General features: G+C 41.9%; 1 protein-coding gene across 10 annotated transcripts in view; it reads right to left on the minus strand.

The window, feature by feature from the left end:
- Positions 1-18,234, minus strand: part of LOC126273157 (rho guanine nucleotide exchange factor 18) — a 552,051-nt gene that overhangs the window by 237,021 nt on the left and 296,796 nt on the right. For all 10 annotated transcript variants that reach the window (XM_049976619.1, XM_049976617.1, XM_049976623.1 and 7 more), the window contains one exon: positions 16,069-16,160. In XM_049976619.1, coding sequence (XP_049832576.1) covers positions 16,069-16,160 — 92 coding nt within the window. The remainder of the gene's footprint in view (positions 1-16,068; positions 16,161-18,234) is intronic.

Genomic DNA, 18,234 nt, shown 5'->3' on the forward strand with positions numbered 1-18,234 from the left:
CTCAGAGAGACAGTAGTAAGGTTATTTTGACAATGGCCAAGACTGATGTAACTCCTGGAATAAAGGTTTTTTCTTTTCGAGGAGAGAGAAAAGGGGGGGGGGGGGGGGGGGGCACTAAGACAAATACGATGAAGGATGAGGAGTTAAGAAGTATTTAGTTGCATCTTTACAACAAATATACAGTCATTTCAGTACTGCCAAGATCAATAGTAAGATACCACATAGAAGTTAAAAAAAAGAGATGACTGCAAACATCTTAGACCCATCAACAGTCAATAGCAGTTCTTATCCTTCACCACTACATTATGGAACAATCTGTTTCTGGAAGTATTATTCCCAACACAAAAACTTGTAACACAATGACAAAAGTATTAGTAGTGAACATTGTTCTGCATGTTACTTAGTTTTAGTAATAGTTTCTTAAGATGAAGAAAACATTGCTTACAGGTCATTCTATTTGTCTTATCATCAATAGATGGTGCATTATCATCAATAGATCATCATTATCATCAATACATGGTGCAATGGAGTCTGCACACTTATGATGGCAAAAGGGATTATTTGATTGGCTTGCTTTAAAGTTCATTTACTGAGCTGGTGACACATTTCACAAATCTCTCACTGGATACCACCCCAAAAACGTATCAGGACAGGCTGATGTCCTTGTTGACAAGGGTCTATTTCACAACAGGAATTGGAAAAGAGTTGTGATGGACAAGGACCAATGGGGTACGTACTGTTGGTTATGAAATGTTTGGTTAAACTATATAAACAGCACTCCACACTCTAACTTCGAAGTGTACATTGGTAACGCTTGTCACAAGTGGTCACTGGAAGTCATGATGCTCAAACATGTGATTTACAGTATATTCAATAACCAAATCATGTTTTCATTTTGATCATGGAATAAATACCAAATTTTTTAATGTAACAACCTTAACACACTAGGTGCTGAAGTGTGAAGAAACTACGAAGTTTCGGAGAAAAACACTCTCTCTCTCTCTCTCTCTCTCTCTCTCTCTCTCTCTCTCTCTCTCTCTCTCTCTCACACACACACACACACACACACACACACACAAGTTTTTGTTTTCTGCTTTTACTGCATCTTGGCATTTCTGTTAGTGATATATATATACCATAGGACTCTTGACATGAGTAAACTGAAAATAAAGCAAAATTGAATCAGCTATTAAGGTTGCATAAACTACTGGCTATGCTACAGACCAGTCTGTCATCTCAACCAAGATTTCAGTTTCACATACACTGGCCTCACCAAGACCCAACCAAACTTATACCTTCCAACCTAACCTAGACCTTGGGCTTCGTTACAGAGCAGTCTGTAGCCAGAAAGTAGATATTACCTTTGAAACAATATTGCTGGTAATATTTCAGCACACACACACAAAAGTTCCTTATATGCCAATAAAAGAAATTTCTGTCAATGTCAAAAGCAGAAAATGAATAAAGGGCTGTGCACACAATTAAATAATTCACATGCTATTGGCACACATGTATGTGATTATTTCATATGTTAATTCTCTTAAGTCAAATCCATTTCACATCTGTTCATTGGTTACCACATACAATCTTCCCCTAGGCTGCCTCCAACTTTACACACAGATGCGTTGCCAACATCTGCTCTATATTGCAGCAAGTGTGCGGCATTTAGTAATGTTTAGCTAGCTGCTTCACTGTGCAAAAGAAATTGTTATGGAATGACAATTCTGATCATTTCAAAACCATTGCCGAATGAACACTCTAGACTGTACTGCATCTAGCTGGTCTGCAGGAGGAGCTGTGGGGAAAGTAGTTTCAAACTGATGTCTTACATTCGAATCACTTTTCAAGTCTGAACCACAGAGAATCACTAGGACACTCATGACCATTCTTTGCCCAGTAAGGTTATCTGAAGCTAATAGACATGTAGGGTATTTATTTTATTTTATTTTATTTTATTTTAATTACAAGTCAAGTGGTAGGACCAAATTGAGGAGCAAATCTCCAAGGTCATGGAACATGACAGTATGTGAAATTACAACATAAAAGTAATAACGGATAAAAATAAATGTTTTTGAACCCGAAAAAAGTCAGTATATAAGTTTAAATAAACACAATCAAAAAGGCAACAAGGATCAGCTTAATTTTTTAAGGAACTCCTCGACAGAATAGAAGAAGTGGCACAAGAGGAAACTCTTCAGTTTTGATTTGAAAGTGTATAGATTACTGCTAAGATTTTCGAATTTGCATGATAGCCTATTGAAAATGGATGTAGCAGTATACTGCACACCTTTCTGCTCAAGAGTTAAGGAAGTCCGATCCAAACGCAGGTTTAATTTCTGCCGAGTATTAACTGAGTGAAAGTTGCTTATTCTTGGGAATAAGCTAATACTGTTAACAAGAAATGACAGTGAGGAATATATATATTGAGAGACCAATATCAAAATACGCAGACTCGTGAACAAGGGTCGAAAAGAGGTTCACCACTCATTGCCCAAAAAGCCCGTTGCCGAGTCAAAAATATCCTTTTAGAATGGGAAGCGTTACCCAAAATTTAATACTATTCGACATGAGCGAATTAAAATAAGCAAAGTAGACTAATTTTTGTGTCGAACGGTCACTCACGTCAGATACCATTCGAATAGCAAAAATGGTAGTATTAAGTCTTTGAACAATATCCTGAACATGGGCTTTCCACGACAGCTCACTGTTGTTGTTGTGGTCTTCAGTCCCGAGACTGGTTCGATGCAGCTCTCCATGCTACTCTATCCTGTGCAAGCTGCTTCATCTCCTAGTACCTACTGCAACCTACATCCTTCTGAATCATCTCTTGGTCTCTCTCTATGATTTTTACCCTCCACGTTGCCCTCCAATACTAAATTGGTGATCCCTTGATGTCTCAGAACATGTCCTACCAACCGATCCCTTCTTCTGGTCAAGTTGTGCCACAAACTTCTCTTCTCCCCAATCCTATTCAATACTTCCTCATTAGTTATGTGATCTACCCATCTAATCTTCAGCATTCTTCTGTAGCACCACATTCCGAAAACTTCTATTCTCTTCTTATCAAAACTATTTATCGTCCATGTTTCACTTCCATACATGGCTACACTTCATACAAATACTTTCAGAAAAGACTTCCTGACACTTAAATCTATACCTGATGTTAACAAATTTCTCTTCTTCAGAAACGCTTTCCTTGCCATTGCCAGTCTACATTTTATATCCTCCCTACTTCGACCATCATCAGTTATTTTGCTCCCCAAATAGCAAAACTCCTTTACTACATTAAGAGTCCCATTTTCTAATCTAATTCCCTCAGCATTACCCGACTTAATTCGACTACATTCCATTATCCTCATTTTGCTTTTGTTGATGTTCATCTTATATACTCCTCTCAAGACACTGTCCATTCCATTCAACTGCTCTTCCAAGTCCCTTGCTGTTTCTGACAGAATTACAATGTCATCGGCAAACCTCAAAGTTTTTATTTCTTCTCCATGGATTTTAATACCTACTCTGAATTTTTCTTTTGTTTCCGTTACTGCTTGCTCAATATACAGATTGAATAACATCGGGGAGAGGCTACAACCCTGTCTCACTCCCTTCCCAACCAACGCTTCCCTTTCATGCCCTCGGCTCTTATGACTGCCATCTGGTTTCTGTACAAATTGTGAATAGCCTATCGCTCCCTGTATTTTACCCCTGCCACCTTCAGAATTTGAAAGAGAGTATTCCAGTCAACATTGTCAAAAGCTTTCTCTAAGTCTACAAATGCTAGAAACGTAGGTTTGCCTTTCCTTAATCTTTCTTCTAAGATAAGTCGTAAGGTCAGTATTGCCTCACGTGTTATAGTATTTTTACGGAATCCAAACTGATCTTCCCTGAGGTCGACTTCTACTAGTTTTTCCATTCGTCTGTAAAGAATTCGTGTTAGTATTTTGAAGCTATGGCTTATTAAACTGAATGTTCAGTAATTTTCACATCTGTCAACACCTGCTTTCTTTGGGATTAGAATTATTATATTCTTCTTGAAGTCTGAGGGTATTTCGCCTGTCTCATACATCTTGCTCACCAGATGGTAGAGTTTTGTCAGGACTGGCTCTCCCAAGGCCGTCAGTAGTTCCAATGGAATGTTGTCTACTCCGGGGGCCTTGTTTCGACTCAGGTCTTTCAGTGCTCTGTCAAACTCTACATTCAGTATCGTAACTCCCATTTCATCTTCATCTACATCCTATTCCATTTCCATAATATTGTCCTCAAGTACATCGCCCTTGTATAGACCCTCTATATACTCCTTCCACCTTTCTGCTTTCCCTTCTTTGCTTAGAACTGGGTTTCCATCTGAGGTCTTGATGTTCATACAAGTGGTTCTCTTCATCTCCAAAGGTCTCTTTAATTTTCCTGTAGGCAGTATCTATCTTACCCCTAGTGAGATGTGCCTCTACATCCTTATATTTGTCCTCTAGCCATCCCTGCTTAGCCATTTTGCACTTCCTGTCGATCTCATTTTTGAGACGTTTGTATTCCTTTTTGCCTGCTTCATTTATTGCATTTTTATATTTTCTCCTTTCATCAATTAAATTCAATATTTCTTCTGTTACCCAAGGATTTCTACTAGCCCTCATCTTTTTACCTACTTGATCCTCTGCTGCCTTCACTACTTCATCCCTCAAAGCTACCCATTCTTCTTCTACTGTATTTCTTTCCCCCATTCCTGACAATTGTTCCCTTATGCTCTCCCTGAAACTCTGTACAACCTCTGGTTCTTTCAGTTTATCCAGGTCCCATCTCCTGAAATTCCCACCTTTTTGCAGATTTTTCAGTTTTAATCTACAGGCAATAACCAATAGATTGTGGTCAGAGTCCACATCTGCCCCTGGAAATGTCTTACAATTTAAAACCTGGTTCCTAAATCTCTGTCTTACCATTATATAATCTATCTGATACCTTTTAGTATCTCCAGGGTTCTTCCATGTATACAATCTTCTTTCATGATTCTTAAACCAAGTTGTGACTAAGTTGTGCTCTGTGCAAAATTCTACCAAGCAGCTTCCTCTTTCATTTCTTAGCCCCAATCCATATCCACCTACTACGTTTCCTTCTCTCGCTTTTCCCACACTTGAATTCCACTCACCCATGACTATTAAATTTTCATCTCCCTTCACTACCTGAATAATTTCTTTTATTTCATCATACATTTCTTCAATTTCTTCGTCATCTCCAGAGCTAGTTGGCATATAAACTTGTACTACTGTAGTAGGTGTGGGCTTTGTATCTATCTTGGCCACAATAATGCGTTCACTATGCTGTTTGTAGTAGCTTACCTGCATTCCTATTCTCATATATCCAGCTCACTATCTATCTGAATACCTAGAAATTCGAACTGTTCAGTTTCACTGATCATATGCCCATTCTGTGAAATTAAAGCATCATGTTTTGTTGAATTGTGTGTAGCAACTGTAAAAACTTAGTCTTACTGTGATTTAGCACTGACCACTGAGCGGTTCAAGGCGCTTCAGTCCGGAACTGTGCTGCTGCTATGTTCGCAGGTTCGAATCCTGCCTTGTACGTGGATGTGTGTGATGTCCATAGGTTAGTTAGGTTTAAGTAGTTCTAGGTCTAGGGGACTGATGACCTCAGATGTTAAGTCCCATAGTGCTTAGAGTCATTTTTTGGTGATTTAGCATTAGTTTATTTCCTACAAGCCATGAACTTAGGTCATGAACTGCCCTACTTGAAACTGAGCCAATGTTGCACACAACATCCTTCACTACCAAACAGAAATATTTTAGAGTTACCTGTAATACTAGAGGGCAATTCATTTATACACTACTGGCCATTAAAATTGCTACACCATGAACATTAAGTGCGACAGACGCAAGATTTAACCGACAGGAATAAGATGCTGTGATATGCAAATGATTTGCTTTTCAGAGCATTCACAAGAGGTTGGCATCGGTGGCGACACATACAACGTGCTGACATGAGAATTGTTTCCAACCGATTTCTCATACACAAACAGCAGTTGACCGGCGTTGCCTGGTGAAACGTTGTTGTGGTGCCTCTTGTAAGGAGGAGAAATGCGTACCATCATGTTTCCAACTTTGATAAAGGCTGGATTGTAGCCTATCGCGATTGTGGTTTAACGTATCGCAACGGTCTCGTATCATTAGCAGTTGAGATGACACGCATCTTATCCGCATGGCTGTAATGGATCGTGCAGTCACTTCTCGATCCCTGAGTCAACAGATGGGGATGTTTGCAAGACAACAACTATCTGCACGAACAGTTCGACAATGTTTACAGCAGCATGGATGGCTTATCAGCTCGGAGACCATGGCTGCGGTTACCCTTGACACTTAATCACAGAGAGGAGCGCCTGCAATGGTGTACTCAACGACAAACCTGGGTGCACGAATGGCAAAACGTCATTTTTTCAGATGTATCCAGGTTTTGTTTATAGCATCATGATGGTCGCATCTGTGTTTGGCGACATCGCGGTGAACATACATTGGAAGCGTGTATTCGTCATCGCCATACTGGTGTATCATCCAGGGTGATGGTATGGGGTGCCATTGGTTACACATCTCGGTCACCTCTTGTTCGCATTGATGGCACTTTCAACAGTGGACGTTACATTTCAGATGTGTTACGACCTGTGGCTCTACCCTTCATTCGATCCCTGCGAAACCCTACATTTCAGCAGGATAATTCACGACCGAATGTTGCAGTTCCTGTATGGGCCTTTCTGGATACAGAAAATGTTTGACTGCTGCCCTGGCCAGCACATTCTCCAGATCTCTCACAATTGAAAATGTCTTGTCAATGGTGGCCGAGCAACTGGCTCGTCACAATATGCCAGTCACTACTCTTGATGAACTGTGGTATTGTGTTGAAGCTGCATGGGCAGCTGTACCTGTACACACCATCCAAGCTCTGTTTGACTCAATGCCCAGGTGTATCAAGGCCGTTATTATGACCAGAGGTGGTGGTTCTGGGTACTGATTTCTCAGGACCGATGGACCCAAATTGCGTGAAAACCAATTTTGTATAAATAAGGAACAGGAGTGGCCCCAACACTGATCCCTGGGACATCCTCCACTTGGCCGTACCCCATGCAGACCCCATATCATAGCCATTCTTCTATCAACCCTATCTGGTGCGGATCCCACACTGCTCAGCAGTATTCAAGCAGTGGGCGAACAAGCGTACTGTAACCTACTTCCTTTGTTGTCGGATTGCATTTCCTTAGGATTCTTCCAAAGAATCTCAGTCTGGCATCTGCTTTACCGACGATCAACTTTATATGATCATTCCATTTTGAATCACTCCTAATGTGTACTCCCAGATAATTTATGGAATTAACTGCTTCCAGTTGCTGACCTGCTATTTTGTAGCTAAATGATAAGGGACCTATCTTTCTATGTATTCGCACCACATTACACTTGTCTACATTGAGATTCAATTGCCATTCCGTGCACCATGCGTCAATTCACTGCAGATCCTCCTGCATTTCAGTACAATTTTCCATTGTTGCAACCTCTCGATACACCACAGCATCATCTGCAAAAAGCCTCAGTGAACTTCCGATGTCATCCACCAGGTCATTTATGTATATTGTGAATAGCAACGGTCCTATGACACTCACCTGCGGCACACCTGAAATCACTCTTACTTCGGAAGACTTCTCTCCATTGAGAATGACATGCTGCGTTCTGTTATCTAGGAACTCCTCAATCCAATCACAGAATTGATCTGATAGTCTGTATGCTCTTACTTTGTTCATTAAATGACTGTGGGGAACTGTGTCAAACGCCTTGCAGAAGTCAAGAAACACGGCATCTACCTGTGAACCCGTGTCTAAGGCCCTCTGAGTCTCGTGGACGAGTAGCGCGAGCTGGGTTTCACACGACCGGCTTTTTCGAAACCCATGCTGATTCCTACAGAGTAGATTTCTAGTCTCCAGAAAAGACATTATACTCGAACATAATACGTATTCCAAAATTCTTCAACTGATTGACGTTAAAGATATAGGTCTATAGTTCTGCACATCTGTTTGACGTCCCTTCTTGAAAACGGGGATGACCTGTGCCCTTTTCCAATCCTTTGGAATGCTTCACTCTTCTAGAGACCTACGGTACACCGCTGCAAGGAAGGGGGCAAGTTCCTTCGCATTCTCTGTGTAAAATCGAACTGGTATCCCATCAGGATCAGCGGCCTTTCCTCTTTTGAGCGATTTTAATTGTTTCTCTATCCCTCTGTCATCTATTTCGATATCTACCATTTTGTCAACTGTGCGACAATCTAGAAAAGGAAGCACAGTGCAGTCTTCCTCTGTGAAACAGCTTTGGAAGAAGACATTTAGTATTTCGGCCTTTAGTCTGTCATGCTCTGTTTCAGAACCATTTTGGTCACAGAGTGTCTGGACATTTTGTTTTGATCCACCTACCGCTTTGACATAAGACCTAAATTTCTTAGGATTTTCTTCCAAGTCAGTACATAGAACTTTACTTTCAAATTCATTGAAAGCCTCTCGCATAGCCCTCCTCACACTACATTTCGCTTCACGTAATTTTTGTTTGTCTGCAAGGCTTTGGCTATGTTTATGTTTGCTGTGAAGTTCCCTTTGCTTACGCAGCAGTTTTCTAACTCGGTTGTTGTACCATGGTGGCTCTTTCCCATCTCTTACGATCTTGCTTGGCACATACTTATCTAACACATATTGTACGATGGTTTTGAACTTTGTCCACTGATCCTCAACACTATCTGTACTTGAGACAAAACTTTTGTGTTGAGCTGTCAAGTACTCTGTAATCTGCTTTTTGTCACTTTTGCTAAACAGAAAAATCTTCCTACCTTTTTTAATATTTCTATTTACGGCTGAAATCATCAATGCAGTAACCGCTTTATGATCGCTGATTCCCTGTTCTTCATTAACTGATTCAAATAGTTCGGGTCTGTTTGTCACCAGAAGGTCTTATATGTTATCGCCACAAGTCAGTTCTCTGTTTAACTGCTCAAGGTAGTTTTCAGACAAAGCACTTTAAAAAATTTCACTGGATTCTTTGTCCCTGCCACCCGTTATGAATGTTTGAGTCTCACAGTCTAAATCCGGCAAATTAAAATCTCCACCCAGAAGTATAACATGGTGGGGAAATCTACTCGAAATATTTTCCAAATTATTCTTCAGGTGCTGAGCCACAACAGCTGCTGAGCCCGGGGGCCTATAGAGACATCCAATTATCATGTCTAACCCTGCTTTAACCGTGACCTTCACCCAAATCATTTCACAATTCGAATCTCCGTCAATTTCCTTCGATACTATTGCACTTATTATCGCTATAAACATGCCTCCCCCTTCACTGTCCAGCCTGTCTCTGCGGTATACATTCCAATCTGAGTTTAGGATTTCATTACTGTTTACATGTGGTTTCAGCCAACTTTCTGTCCCTAGCACTATATGGGCGTTGTGACCGTTTATTAATGAGAGCAGTTCTGGGACCTTTCTATAGACGCTCCTGCAGTTTACTATTAGCACATTAATATTGTTATTCCCTGTTGCATTTTGTCTACTCCTGCCTTGCCGCATCTCAGGAGGCGTCTTGTCGGGCCTAGGGAGGGAATTCTCTAACCTAAAAAATCCCCATGTGCACTCCACACGTACTCCGCTACCCTCGTAGCCGCTTCCGGCGTGTAGTGCACGCCTGATCTATTCAGGGGGACCCTACATTTCTCCACCCGATAGCGGAGGTCGAGAAATTTGCACCTCAGCTCTCCCAGAATCGTCTGAGCCTCTGGTTTAAGCCTTCCACTCGGCTCCCAACCAGAGGAGCGTGATCGGTTCTGGAAACGATACTACAAATAGTTAGCTCTGATTCCACCCTGCGAGCGAGGCTTTCCACCTTCACCAACTCCGCCAACCGCCTGTACGAACTAAGGATGACCTCTGAACCAAGACGGCAGGAGTCATTGGTGCCGACATGAGCAACAATTTGCAGTCGGGTGCACCCAGTGATCTCTATCGCCGCTGGTAGGGCCTCCTCCACATCTCGGATGAGACCCCCCGACCTTTCCGCTATTTCCCTAAGGGGCTCCATCACCCGCCTAACATTGGAGCTCGCAATAACTAATAAACCCTACCCCCGTGTGCCTGCTCGGACCTTGCTGAAGGAGCAGCCACATGTCCACTCACAGGCAGAGCGGGCGATGCCACATGGCCAGCCTCCAAATTGACCCTCCGTCTCGCGCGCCGCGAACGCCGCTGAACCCGCCACTCCCCTTGGGGAGAGGGTGGCCCAACCGCGCCCAGTACCCGCGAAGATGTCTCGACAGCAGGGACAGTGGGTGAAGCATGTAACACCTGGGGTGTACCTTGCGACGCACCAGACTCCCCACTGCCGCTACACTCCGAGGCAGCAGCCTGAAGACGGCTGACCGCGGCAATCAACTCTCTCAGCTGTTCGCGAAGAGTGGCCAGCTCCTCCTGCGTCTGTACACAGCAGTCACACATCCTATCCATCCTAAGGAATCAATTTACTGAAGAGTGTTAATCAACTTTTAACTAGACTGCTAATTCACTAAAGGCGGCTGATTATTGACTAAACTGTGATTGCTGACCCCTTTTTGAACTAAAGTAAGTGCTTTTAAGTCTTTGTGCAGTTTTGTTCCTGGTATTGTATGTATGAACTGAGCTGTTTGTTGGAAAAAGAGATATATCATTTAGGACAAATTTCATTAAGAAGTAAATACACTGAGAGGCAGTGGTTAGTATACCCAGTTCTTTGAAGAGATTTCTACATGAAGTCCGTGATTTTACTCCACAAATAATACGTATTACACGCTTTTGGACTCTGAAAACTTTTGTTTGACTTAAAGAGTTACCCCAAAATATTATACCATATGACATTATGGAATGAAAGTAGGCAAAGTATGCAAGCTTTTTCATTTTTATGTCGCCTATGTCTGCTAACACTCGAATTGCAAATACAGATTTGTTAAGGCGTTTCTGCAGTTCTGTGGTGTACTCCTCCCAACTGAATTTATTATCAAGTTGTAATCTCAGGAATTTATGATTGTCAACCTCTTCTATCTGCTCTTCTTCATATGTTATGCATATGATGGGTGGAAACCTCTTACAGGTTCTGAAATGCATGTAGTGAGTCTTTTCAAAGTTTAATGTCAATGGGTTGGCTTTAAACCATTTATTAATATCCATGAAAATATCATTAGCAATGCTCAGAAAATGATTGTTAATTACTGTACATATATCTGATATATCAGTAACAGAAATACTTTTACTATAAACTGACTTTATATCGTAGACCTTATGCTGCTTACCAGACCCTTCCTTCACAACTGACCATATGGTTTAATTTTATCCTGTGAATTAGCTATTCTACACTACTGGAAATGGAAAAAAGAACACATTGACACCGGTGTGTCAGACCCACCATACTTGCTCCGGACACTGCGAGAGGGCTGTGCAAGCAATGATCACACGCACGGCACAGCGGACACACCAGGAACCGCGGTGTTGGCCGTCGAATGGCGCTAGGTGCGCAGTATTTGTGCACTGCCGCCGTCAGTGTCAGCCAGTTTGCCGTGGCATACGGAGCTCCATCGCAGTCTTTAACACTGGTAGCATGCCGCGACAGCGTGGACGTGAACCGTATGTGCAGTTGACGTACTTTGAGCGAGGGCGTATAATGGGCATGCGGGAGGCCGGGTGGACGTACCGCCGAATTGCTCAACACGTGGGGCGTGAGGTCTCCACAGTACATCGATGTTGTCGCCAGAGATCGGCGGAAGGTGCATGTGCCCGTCGACCTGGGACCGGACCGCAGCGACGCACGGATGCACGCCAAGACCGTAGGATACTACGCAGTGCCGTAGGGGACCGCACCGCCACTTCCCAGCAAATTAGGGACACTGTTGCTCCTGGGGTATCGGCGAGGACCATTCGCAACCGTCTCCATGAAGCTGGGCTACGGTCCCGCACACCGTTAGGCCGTCTTCCGCTCACGCCCCAACATCGTGCAGCCCGCCTCCAGTGGTGTCATGACAGGCGTGAATGGAGGGACGAATGGAGATGTGTTGTCTTCAGCGATGAGAGTCGCTTCTGCCTTGGTGCCAATGATGGTCGTATGTGTGTTTGGCGCCGTGCAGGTGAGCGCCACAATCAGGACTGCATACGACCGAGGCATACAGGGCCAACACCCTGCATCATGGTGTGGGGAGCGATCTCCTACACTGGCCGTACACCTCTGGTGATCGTCGAGGGGACACTGAATAGTGCACGGTACATCCAAACCGTCATCCAACCCATCGTTCTACCATTCCTAGACCGGCAAGGGAACTTGCTGTTCCAACAGGACAATGCACGTCCGCATGTATCCCGTGCCACCCAACGTGCTCTAGAAGGTGTAAGTCAACTACTCTGGCCAGCAGGATCTCCGGATCTGTCCCCCATTGAGCATGTTTGGGACTGGATGAAGCGTCGTCTCACGCGGTCTGCACGTCCAGCACGAACGCTGGTCCAACTGAGGCGCCAGGTGGAAATGGCATGGCAAGCCGTTCCACAGGACTACATCCAGCATCTCTACGATCGTCTCCATGGGAAAATAGCAGCCTGCATTGCTGCGAAAGGTGGATATACACTGTACTAGTGCCGACATTGTGCATGCTCTGTTGCCTGTGTCTATGTGCCTGTGGTTCTGCCAGTGTGATCATGTGATGTATCTGACCCCAGGAATGTGTCAATAAAGTTCCCCTTCCTGGGACAATGAATTCACGGTGTTCTTATTTCAATTTCCAGGAGTGTATTTGCGTAACACATACTCTTTGCCTTCCTAATAACATTTTAAGCACCTTACACTACTGTTGGTAATGGGCTACTGTAGCTTGATGGTGACTTCTTCTAACATTTTGATAAAATTCCCACTTTGTTCAACAAGATATTCTTGCTAGTATCCCATTTAGAACGTTCTAGTGGAAAGCAACTCTCAAAGAGCACGAGGGATATGTTAAGGAAAGCATTATACTTGTCATCTTTGTTATTGGCACTGCAAACATCCTGCCACTCTTGTTCCTTAACAAGGTTTAGAAAACTCTCTATTGCTGTTGGATTAACTTTCCTATATAGTTTGTAATTAAATGTGACATTTGTTTGAGTACTACAGCCTATTAGTGTTAAAATTTGTGCACCTTGGCGTGAAAGGCCATTCATCATTTTACTTACAGAATGCCCATCCAGTAATGAAGAATGAATAAAAATATTGTCTATGGCTGTGCTCCTGCTCCCCTGCACCTTCGTTGGAAGAAACAGAATCTGCATCACATCATATGAATTTATGAGATCTACCAACATCCTTTTTCTTGCAGCATTATAGACAAAATTTTTATTGAAGTCGCCACATACAACTAATTTCAGGTATTTCCTACAAAGTGAATCAAGAACACTCTCCAGCTTGAGCAGAAAAGCTCTGAAGTCAGAGTTAGGGGATCTATAAACAAAAACAATTAGAAGTTTAGTTTTACTAAATTCAACTGCCCCACACAATATTCAAATATCTGTTCAGCGCAGTGCCATGATACGTCCATGGATTCAAATGGAATCCTGTTTTTTATGTACATAGCCACCCCCTACCCCGCATGCCCCCCCCCCCCCCCCCCCTCCATCCCACAAGGAACTCCTTGAAAAACAGCCAGCTAATCTGTATCCTGGTAAAGGAAGCCTATGAATTGTCATATTATTTATGTGGTGCTCTGATATACCAATAATTTCAGAGTCAACATCTATAAGCAGTTCACTAACTTTATCCCTAATACCTCTTATATTTTGATGAAATACTTGGAAGCATTACATCCTCGGAAAGTAAGCACTTAGTGGTACTTCCTTTAAGCAGGTATACCTATCAGCTGACTTCCATCTAAAAATGGTGCCGCTCTAACACCAACTACTACAGGAATTCTTCCATGAGTGATCCCACCACCCACCACCACCACCACCACCACCACCACCACCACCACCACCACCCACTACACTGCCACCAATAAGCTTTGCCAGCCTCCCCTTCCCATACCTATTGATGTGCAGGCCATGCCTAGTGTGATCCCGATCTACTGACAGACCCATCTGGCACCACTGAGATGTTACCCATGCCCTCTGCCAATAGCGACCTCCACAGCCCCATGTCAACGCGCTTAGCAACCACATTAAAATGAGGCCAATCAGAATGCTGAAACAGTTGCATGAAATGCACCTTAGTGCCACCAGTCTGAGTAGCTATCTTTACCAGGTCACCACCTACATCATATTCCCCATCCCTGTCAAGACTGTTCCCTGCTCCACTCCCTATCACTTCCTGATCCTCCTCCATAAAATTCCTATGGTGCCAGTCACTTGAGCCAACCCTGCACTAGGCTTCACAATGGTTGTGACCTGGTATTCACTCCCCAACACTTCCTGCAACTGCTGGCCCACACCTCTACCATTTGAGCTACCTAGCAGCAGAACCTCCTTCTTTCTGTTTGACTTTGCAACTAACCTAGCCCTCCTAACTGCTGAGGACTGCTGCATGTTCCCTACATCTACAGCTACACGATGTTCCTCTCCACTAAACTCTGACAGTTGGTCAAATCTATTGCATATATGCAAAGTTTAACTGTCTGAATACCTCCTCTTCCTAGCTGCCTTCTTGCCAAGTGCCAGTTCCCATTCCCCACCACCCTTAACCCTCCTCAACGTATCTACTTCCTCCTTTGCGTATTGTAATTGCACCTGAAAGGCACAGATCTTACACTCCTGTTCCTCTATCTGAAAGGCACAGATCTTACACTCCTGTTCCTCTATCAACGTATTTCTACTACAGATTCTGCATTCCTAGTAGAGGATCTCACTATAATGCACTTTGGCTTCCCCACTGAATTCCCCCTAATGAAAATGCTTTGAATAAATCCCACACCATAATCCACTACTCACTAACGTATGACAAGAGTCCCACACTTCTCACTTATGGTAAAATTTTACAGTTACTGAAAAAAACTATACTAAGTTACCGAAGTTCAGTTAAACCAGTAGAACTATTTATAGAACTAATGTATGGTGATCACTTTGTTTCAGTGTGGTGTAATGGCACACATAGGCAACTGCAAATTTTTAGAGATTTTCTTTTAGAGATAAGATAAAAGATTAAAAGATTTCTTGACCACAAAAAAAATCTTCACACATAAAAAAAAAATGCTGGACAGATCACACTAGTGAGACATACTAAATAATGGTACTGCACTACTCAATATATTTATGCAGAAGTACCTAATGTATAGAGAATTGAACAAGACAGGAGAATATTTCAGTTTTCTCAGATGTAATCTTGCTCAAAATCTGATTGATAGGAAGGACTCACAGACATAATCAGTCTTTTACGGTATTTTCCTGGTACCTGCACTCTGTTTGCTGTAGACTATGGAAATGAAGTTTCCGCATAGCTAGAGATGCAAAAACCAATTGGTTAATAACAAAGAAAACATAAAGAGTGGAAAGTGGGTAAAATGAGATCACAATACAATTGTGATACTTCAGATTCATCTCTTTCTTTCAACTACTACTCTGTGTTTGCAATATTCTTCCTACCATATAACTTGTCTATAGTACTTCTCCATCAGTGTTCACTTCCTTCCAAATCTAGTATATCACTGTTAACAGCAATTCTCTATAAACTATTTTCACATGGACAAATATTAATCTTTTATACATTTGATACATTATGTTGTCTGCCTTTTATGTATCATATAATTAATCTGACAAAATGTTAAACCAGTTCATAGCCCACCTGCTTTCCTGTATCGTAAGACCCAAAGGTGACTCTGAATTAAAATGCTAAGTGTCATCATCTATGTACTGTTGTCACTCTAACAAAGCATTTTAATTGATACCACTCCCAATCCCATCACCACCACCACCACCACCTCCTACTTTCCATATTTTCCCAACAAATAATCAAATTAACAACATGTTCAATAATTACATTAATTGGTGTTCAAAGTTTATAAACAATGATACAAGCATACCTGAGCATGTATTGCATGAATTGCCTGTGTATTTAGGTCTCTCATCTGCTGCACATTTTCATGTATCTCATGGAGATGCTGCAAGTTGTCTTCTGAAAAATTATATAAAAGAACTAAGTATGCTTTAAGAACATACAGGTTACTTTATGATAAATAGCAAATACTCATTAAAAATAAGACAGCTTACTCCGACAGCTGTTTTAATGTCATACATAGCACAAAACTTTCAGAAATCGCCAGGAGCCCACACATGACTTACTGATGTATACATCAGTAATAAAAAAAAGAACGAATACATAAATAAATAAATAAATAAATTTTCAACAATTCAAATTCAATTTTTGACTGTAATCAGGAACTTGCAGTCTTCACAGGACTGCTGATTGAACATTTGGGATCATCTTTGCATGTATCCAGGAGGGATGCATCATACACAACAGTATTAGCTCACTCCTCTTCTGCATTTTATTCTTCTTGGCAGTTAACAATTTTTGTATGGGCCAGTCTACTGTTCAAGTAATTTCTAATTTCGCCAACATGTTATTTAAAATATCAGCTACCATGAACAGCATCTCTATTGATTTGACAGGTGAAAGGTAGGGATGTCTCCAGTAAAAAATGCATACTTATTCCCCAAGTATACTACAGACGAGATCCCCGTGAAATTAAATGTCGGGACAACTGATGCAGAAGGTTTCCCAAAATCCATTATATAGCATCCCATTTTACATTCATTTAACCCATTAACTATATATGTTTTTATTTTTTAATTAAGTGTTGCTGCATACCGTTCAATACTATCTGACAAAAATAAATAGCATGCTCTGTGCTACTGTTTGTACTGTATCAAATACCAAGGCTGCAGCTTTCGTGGCCAGCCAACCACAGACGGGGCATGAAAATGACCATAATCCAAAATACAAGTAGCTAATAGGTTAAACATTTTACCTGAGAATGGCTACACAACTGAAATATTGTAGTGCACAACATAAAAATAAAATGACAATGAGTAACAGCTGATTCAGGGAACTTTTTTTTCCTTTCAGGAAGTTTATGTCAACTGCGGACTCTGTTGCATCTAAATGATTTGAAATTTGTAGGGAAAGTTGCCTGGCCCGACTGTCTAGTAGTACAGCCAGAGGCGATTTAAGGCCAGGATACAAATGGCTGCTTCGAGCGCCAAGCTGAGAGAGGCGTTAGAGGCAAGCAGGTGTAAAATCTGTGTACAGGGTACAAATAATTTGTTGAGAAAACTAATACAGCGCAAAGTATACAATAATATTGGAGGAAGCAAAAACTTTCCAGTAAACTTGGGGCCACAATCGAGCCATCTGCTAGGTACTGCTAATGTACGATTACAAGATGCCACTGACTTCAGTATGAAACTAGTTAGCATAAATGCATTTGAAACACAAATCATTTCAACTAAGGCCTCACGTAAATAGGCTCAAATTCCACCCAAGTCTGGATTTAACAAGAAATGGATCTACATCACCCTCCACAAGCCACCTAACAGTGTGTAGTGGAGGATACTTCTGGTACAACTGAGTGACTTCCTCCCCCTCTCTGTTTAACTTGCAAATAGTATGTGGGACAAATTATCATTGGATATTGGTTAGCCTTGGTATTTGCTTTAATTTCTCAAATGTCACAGTAATAGTCATTTTGCAAGATGTGAGTCATAGGAAGTAATATCTTGTCCGACTCTTCCTGGAAAATGCTCTCTCAAAATGTTAATAGTAAACCTCTCAATGATGCACAATGCCTCTCTTGCAGTGTCTGCCACTGGAGTTTGTTGAGTGTGTCTGCGACATTTTCGCAGTCACTAAATGATCCCATGATGAAATGCCCTGCTCTTTGTTGGATCTTCTCTATACTTTCTATCATGCTTACCTGGTAAGGATCCCACATTCCATATTGGTAAGAAGCAGTCAAACAAGCGCCTTGTAAGCCACTTCCTTCCTGGATTAGTTACATTTCCTTAACATTCTTCCTATGAATATATTAGTTGTTTCATGTTGTCATTCAATTCAAGGTTGCTCTGGATAGTTACTCCTAGGTATTTTATGGTAGAAGCTGTTTGTAGCGGATTCTTAGCAACAGTGTAGTTGTATAGTTGTGGCTTTCTTTTTCTATGTATGCACAATATGTTACATCTTTTTATGT

This window comes from Schistocerca gregaria, chromosome 5 (genome assembly GCF_023897955.1).
Source record: "Schistocerca gregaria isolate iqSchGreg1 chromosome 5, iqSchGreg1.2, whole genome shotgun sequence".
NCBI classification, from domain to species: Eukaryota; Metazoa; Arthropoda; class Insecta; order Orthoptera; family Acrididae; genus Schistocerca; species Schistocerca gregaria.